The sequence below is a fragment of the Mus pahari genome, chromosome 3, assembly GCF_900095145.1.
Source record: "Mus pahari chromosome 3, PAHARI_EIJ_v1.1, whole genome shotgun sequence".
NCBI lineage: Eukaryota > Metazoa > Chordata > Mammalia > Rodentia > Muridae > Mus > Mus pahari.
The window spans coordinates 146,843,221-146,850,247 of record NC_034592.1 but is presented as its reverse complement, the minus strand read 5'-3'; the positions used below and the strand labels follow the sequence as shown (position 1 = coordinate 146,850,247).

At 51.7% G+C, this 7,027-nt stretch overlaps 1 protein-coding gene across 2 annotated transcripts; it reads right to left on the bottom strand.

Moving 5' to 3' along the window:
* Positions 1–1,047: 1,047 nt before the first annotated feature.
* Positions 1,048–6,649, bottom strand: Wfdc2 (WAP four-disulfide core domain 2). 2 transcript variants are annotated; one of them, XM_029536886.1, is made up of 4 exons: positions 6,557–6,649; positions 5,913–6,056; positions 3,465–3,611; positions 1,048–1,223 (listed from the first exon to the last, which is right to left on the bottom strand). In XM_029536886.1, the coding sequence occupies exons 1-3, from the start codon at positions 6,633–6,635 to the stop codon at positions 3,466–3,468; spliced, it is 369 nt and encodes a 122-aa protein (XP_029392746.1). In that variant the 5' UTR covers positions 6,636–6,649; the 3' UTR covers positions 1,048–1,223; position 3,465. The 2 variants fall into 2 exon arrangements, with proteins under 2 accessions (XP_029392746.1, XP_029392745.1); XM_029536885.1 differs by lacking the exon at positions 5,913–6,056 and adding an exon at positions 5,171–5,323.
* Positions 6,650–7,027: the final 378 nt, after the last annotated feature.

The window sequence follows — 7,027 nt, the reverse complement described above, 5'->3', positions numbered from 1 at the left end:
AGAAACCCTGTCTCGAAAAAAAAAAAAAAAAAAAAAAAAAAAAAAAAAAAAAAAAAAAATCCTCGATATAAGGGATGTTGGTGCCAGGCCCCATGCGAAGCAGAAACAGGAAGAAAGGGGGAGAAGGCCTGGGGAAAAACTGAAGATTTTATGACCACTCTTAATGTTTAAAATAGGGAGGTCTTACCTATTACCAAAGTCGAGCCATGTCTTTTTGTCACACGGGAAAAGTTGCTGAAGAGCCCTGATCCCAGGGTCATCTGGTTTGCCTTAAGCAGCAATTATTACCCTCTGAAGGAAGAGGAGGGTGGCATGGAGCTGGACCACTGTTATTTCAAGGATGCACAGGTAGAAAGATAGGCAGGGACTTCTTTTTAAACCACAGGGTGGGGCCAGCGAGATGGCTCCGTGGGTAAGAGTGCTTGCCACCAAGTCCCACCACCTGACCATGATCCCTGAACACTCACACAATGGAAAAAAGAGAACCATTTCCTGCAAGTTGTCTCTTTCTGAACCTGGTACTTGTCGTTTGGTTGGCCTGGCTGGCCAAGAAGATCTGGGAGTTAGCCTGTCTCCAGCTCCACCCCCCCCCCCGGTATTCTGTTGCACTTAATTGGTTTATACACACGTGCTGGAGACTGAACTCAGGTCCTCTTGCGTGTACAGCAGACACTTAGCTGACAGCGAGCGTTCTCAGCAGCCCCCTGGATTGTTATGAATTACCCTGAGGGCTCTAAGTGTGTCTCTCAACTGGCACATAGACATGCAACATAGGAAGCAGTGGGTCTGAGTGATTTCAGAAGCATTCCCACACCTCTCTGAGGCCGCGATGTCTCCATGACCCTTGGAGAATAACCAGCCTCACAGGACTGGTGTATGGATCCACTGGAGAAACGCTAACACCACAGAGGCAAACCTGAATTATTGTTTACAACTTCAGAACCAATCCCTCCCTGGATTTTGTACCTTGATGGCCCAGTTGTCCTGTATTGTCCCTCCCATCTAACCCAAGTTAAGAGAAACAGAAGGAAGTGAGGCGAGCAGGTGTTATGGCTTCTCCATTGCTGATAGTGATCACTTTATTGGTTAGAAAAGGGAGCTGCTTTTGTAGGACCAGGAAGAAATGCAAAGCCCAGAGAGAAGGGAGGCCACAGGAACGACTCCAGATGCGCTGTCCAGCAGAAACGACCTCTCTCTGTTTCTCAGGCTGCTGGTGGCTGAAGCTGGAGGGAGAGACCATGGCACTGTCATCAATAATATGTCATATTAGACCCAAGGGTCACCCAGCTCCCACCTAGCCCGTCACACTGGCACACACAGCAGAGCACCACCTTCTTGGGGCCTCTGTCTGCATTTCCCAGCAAGTTCCAGACTTGCCTCCTGCGCTTCAAATCAAACCTATTCCAGGACCTACTTGGATATACCATGGTCCTAAATGACCGTTGTGGCCTCTCCAGAGACCCATAAATATTTATTTCCCTAAGAATCTTCCTTCTACCACCAAAAAGTCCCACCATGTCTTCATTCCTTAGATTGAGTTGAGTTAAATTGACCAAATAGATGCTCTTTATTCCCATCCTGAAAACTCATATCCATGGGCAAGGAGATAAAGAGGCTAGGGAAGGGTCGGAGCTGAAGTCCGAATTGTGGTCATCCTGTTTGCAATGCCCACCGTGCAGTTGGCATTCATGGAGATAAAAGACCATTGGCCTCATAGCGGAGTTTAGAGTCCTAGGAAGACTGTGTAGCTCTCTCCTACCCAATGAATAGTGTACCTTGAAATAACAGACATGAGGTCTTTGGGTTTCAGTTATCTCTGTGTACACTAAGGAAGTCCAGCAAGCCTTTGGCTTGGCCAAGTTCTTGCTCAACCTACTCCCTCAGCCTCAAACAGCATCCCCGCCCCGAATCTCACCAAACCACCAATCATTGCCTCAAACTTTGATGTCAGCTCAGGATCAACCCCGGGGAGGCTTTCTCTGGCTGCCCCTACTCCATCCTCCCTCGCTCAAGCCTGGGTGACATTTCCTCATCTGTTTCCCACAGCAGTGGGCACTGATGAGTGACACAGACCTTGTCACCAATCACTGCGCTGCAAGCTGGGGGAGTGGGGGAGTGGTCACCTTTCTGTCCTAGGACCTCAGACACTGCAGGGTCACCTAATGGGACAACCAAGTATCTGTCTCAGTTTCTCCCCTTTTAACACCATGTGGCATAATTGCTATATTAAGTGGTTATTTTCAGTGAATGTGTGTTTTTCCTGTGGCTATCTGTGGGTATCTCATGTGTGTGCAGTATCCTTGGAAACCAGAAGAGGCCACCAGGTGGGTACTGGGGACCAAACCTGTGTCCTCTGCAAGAGCAGTGTTTTTAAACACTCACATCACCTCTCTAGCCCCAACTTAACAGCATTTTAGTATTTTAGTATTTAGTTTAATCACATACAAAGGGAAGGGTGATGCACAAATTTCTCCTTTTAGTGCCTGAGGCACTAAAGGTACTGAATTGAGTCCGACTATCTCAGATTAAATACTTAGCCCATTATCAGACACAACTAATAAATGCAGCCAACGTTAGCGACCTTGAGCACATTTGTCCACAAAGGCGAGCCTTTGGAGTACATGAAGATCAACCCTGCTGCCTCTCACTAACCATGCAAAGGGATACCATCGCCTCAACCCCACCAGCCATTAGTCCCCTCCTCTAGGACACAGCTACCCACTACCAAATCGTAACTTACTCAAGTCCTGTTAAACGAAAAGGGAGTTCCGGTACTTATCAGCAAACCCCACTGTTCATCGTGAAATGGTGAACTGGCCACGGCTCTCCCCTTCCTCCATCCTGGGCAGGGTCCTCTCATCTGTTTGTTCTCTGGTGAGTCTGTGAATCTTCTCCTGCCCTCTACAGTCTAGCTACATGGTAACATCCTCTAGGAGAGTCCTTTGGAAACGCTGGGACGAGTGCCTTTCTAAGGACACACCTCCCTGGGTGTGCCTTGAGACAATGACCTCCAAGGCTCTAAGATGAACTGTCCCAGGCCCCTGATACCTTCGACTTCCTTTCACACATCTATGCAGCCTTCCTGTCCTTCCTTAAATGCCCCAGTGATGCTCTTGCCTTCATCTCGGTCGCTGCCTCCTCGGCCGAGCATGCTCATGTTCCTTCTCTCGCTTCACACCTTCTTGGTGAGGCTTCCCCCTGCCCCGGGTCCACTTCGCTCCTGTTCTCCTGTCCCACAGCATGTACCTTCCTGTGACCCGCTACAGAATCAGCTTGCTTCTTTCTTGTCTGCTTCATCGGCTCACACATTATCCACATAGTATAGATAAATAATAGTTAAGTTAATGAAGTGAGTGAACAGACGGGTCTGTTATCACGGCGTTTTCCAGCCTCTTCCTTTTCAACTTCCTGTAAGGACCCCCATACTTAGGTGTTTCTGAACCTTCTCTCCTGCTTCCACCTACCTCAGAATTTGGGTGTGGTGCAGGCCATCTTCCCACATCCATTGCGGCAGCATTTCATGTTGCCAGAACACTGGCTGTCCACCTGGCACTGGTCCTCACAGAGGCCGAGCTTGGGGAAGTCCACGCTGGGGCAGGTGCCCTGCTTTTCTAGGTAGACAAGGGAGTAAGGGGAGGGAAACTGAGGGATCCAGGGAGACAACTAGCAAAACCTGGCTGAGCACCACCCTGGTTCTCCAACAGCAGCGCCACCCTATCTGAGTTCATCGTGGGACCCTGAGCTGCTCTCAAGGGTCCTGGGGAGACTATCTGCAAACCTCTATTCCTGCTCCAAGATAACTTTGAAATCACAGAACCTCAGTTTGAATCCCAGCTCAGCCATTTTCTACTCTGGTGGCCTAGAGTCCAAATGTCCCAGAGCACCAGTCTTTAGATGTCGCATGGAATCCCTGTCAGAACACTGTGGGGTTGTCACAAAAGCAATTGTCCCCCTACATAGTCCACCCCCACCTAACTAGCTCCTGCAGTGAGCCAGACACTGTTGAGGTCTGAGTTCATCCAGTTCGCCCAAGAATCTTAAAAGAGCTAATGGTTCTGCTAATACTTCCTTACATTGTAGCCAGAAACGGAAGAGGTAGAAGGTTAAGTGTTTTGCCTAAGGCCATGGAGGACTGAGGCAGGATTTGAACCACAGGAGATCTAGCTCCAGAGTGTATGCGTTTGCCACCAGGCTGTGTGCTACTTTAGCTTTAAAGTGCACTGCACAAGAGAGAGGTGACACACACTCCCCACAATGACTCCCATAAATCCACTGCCAGGTACACTCACTCAGAGCCACAGCCCTCCAAACGTACATGCTCACCCATGCTTATAAAAAAAAAAAAACCACCACCACACACCACACACATCCCTCACCCCACACACCCCACACACCAACCCCACACCATGTTTCATTCAATAGAAGTACCAGGAGGGAGCCAGACCTGGTGAAAGGAAAGGTGCAGACAGTGAAGTATGCAGGCAGGTAAAGGAGAGGTGGGCAGCATCCTGGCCTTGCTAGTACAGGTACTCTTGGTGGCTACCCTGAGACAGAATGAGAATAACCAGGAGAGGATGTGGTACAAAAGGAAGCAAGCTATCTTATGCAGAATGCCCACTCATTTGAGAACCTTTTCATCTTGAGTATCATTACATTTAGCCCCCGCACCTACAGATGGCTGTTAGCATGCCCACTTTACAGATGAGCAGGCAGAGTTTCGAAGAGCCAATTATTGAGGCTCACACAGTTAGGAAATGGCTACGATTCAAGCCTCCAGGCTCCTCCCGGGCTCAGGAGACCATCTGGCCTGTCCATCTGACACAAGGAAACAATATCTTTATCCACCTGACAGCTTGATGTGCCAGTTGGCTCAACTCCATCTTTCCTGGTCCCTCCTTTTCCAGGTCCATCCATTAGCACATCCACAGCCAAAATCTGCCCTCCATGGGCAAGTCTCACTTCCCCCTTCCACCTTCCTGTTCATAGCACCTTAGGACTCCTAAGTATACATGCTTCCAGTCATTCCTGGCATCTTTGGGAAAAATAATAAAGGCAAAAGAGGGGCAGGGGCTGTAGCTCTGAAAAAGACCAGAAATTACAAACTTTGCTTTCTGTACCCCCACCCCACCTCCTAGCCTCAACCTGGAAATAAGATGCTTAGATTCCATACCTCGGACACCTAAGCCTTCCCTGGTCACAGCCGGTGGCTTCGTGGAGACTTGAGTAGTGTGGTCAAGGCCCACTGATTGAGTAGTACCAGTCTCTGAGAGCTTAGTATCTGACCCTGAGAGCTCTCCTTCGCTCCATCCTAAAGGTGGTGGAACTAAAGATACAAGAGGGAAGTCCAGTGTCAAAGAAAGGAAAGGAGCCTTTCTGCCAGCCACGGGATGGCGGTGTAACTTTGTGCGAGAACATTTATTTTGGTGGCTCACTTCCTCAAACTTAGGATTTAGCAAAAGATTTCTCCCTCCCTCAAGAACAAATCTTGAGTCTTGCTAGACCAGGCTGTTGAGGACCCTGCAGGAAGGACCCCCAGAGGCAACAGGTCCCTAAGGCTCCGGTCCTGGCACTGACGCCACCCAGGGTTTGCCCTCCAACTCCAGCCTAGGAAGCCACTGCTCTCAGGTCCCGGAACAAAGTCTCTCGCTGTGCGTGCCCGGAAGCCCGTCATGCACCAGAGAATCGAGTCCAGCCAGGAATGGGGGGGACCTCCTCCCCCTGGGCCGCGCCTCTGTGACGCCTTTGTCCCTCGCATCTACCCCAGGCCAGACAAGGGAGGGCACGTGTGGATCGGGTTTCCACCGCTTCTCGGGGTCCCTGGATCTGGGATGCCCTTCTTCGCCAAACCCAAACCCTGGCGCTCCCGCCTCTCGAAACCCCGCCCTGTCCCCACCAGGTCACCCCGGGGCTACCATTAGGCTTGCTGCAGACAGAGCTGCAGCCCGCCTGGCAGCACTTGCGGTTGTCTGCACAGTCCTCATCTAAAATGCACTCCAATACACAGCCCGTAACTGGTTCGAGCTGGGGGCACACGCCGGGTTTCTCTGCCCCGGTGCCTTGGGATGGGTGGGTGGGAGCAGAGACTTGTCAGGGAGAACGGAGCCCAGTCCCACCCGCATATCCTCTCCCTGCTCCGAGATCCCCGAATTTCAACCCCAAGGATTTCGGATCCTTTGGCCCAGGGACCCCCATAACATCATCCCAGAGGGCCTCATCCCCGGGCTAGGGGTCACTGACACTAGAGAGCGCTCCAATGCTTGGCTTCAGAGTCCCCAGTCCTCTGGGGACTTGAGCCTCTGCGTGGAAGCTTCGGCCATCCCGGGAGTTTCCCACTCTCTTTATCAGGTCTCTACTTTCAGCGCAGAGAGAGCCTCCGCCCGTTCAACTTTAAGCCTTCATTGGTCTCCCCCCTTCCAGTACATTGGATCCCGGACCCTAAGCTTCAAGGACCACTAACTGTAGGCCCCAGAGTTCCAAAATTTAAATTTTCACTGGCTTCCCACTTTAGTCCCAGAACCCCGGCTTCTGAGACTCCGGCATTCTGGGCTGCACTCACCTGTGGCCGAGAGGGGGGTGAACAGCAACAGCCCGAGGAGGAGGCCGGCGGCCAGCAAGCAGAGGCGACAGGCAGGCATGGTGCAGGTGTGACCTGCAGCCAGGATGCGGGGGATTTAAGCACTCGCTGGGGGGGGGGAGGCGGGAGGGCGGAGCCGAGTGAGGGGTGCAGGAGGCGGGTAGGAAGCACAGCGGGCAGCGCGGGCGCCCTGCCACCTCAAGGCCATTTCACAATCCCCCTGGATCAGGTGTCATTCTTGGCTCTGGTGGGAACCAGGAACCAAGACAGCTTCCAAGCCGGCTGCAGCCGGACACTTGTCCACCCCTCCCTCTCTTCCTGCCTTTCTAGGGCCCTAGGGCAAGGTAGGGCAGCTAGAGCTGAAGGCCCAGACCTAGAGTCCCTGGGCTCAGTTTTGAAGAGTCTGTTGTCCTTCCCCCGGAATGACTAGAGTCCAAGATTAAGGAGGAAACG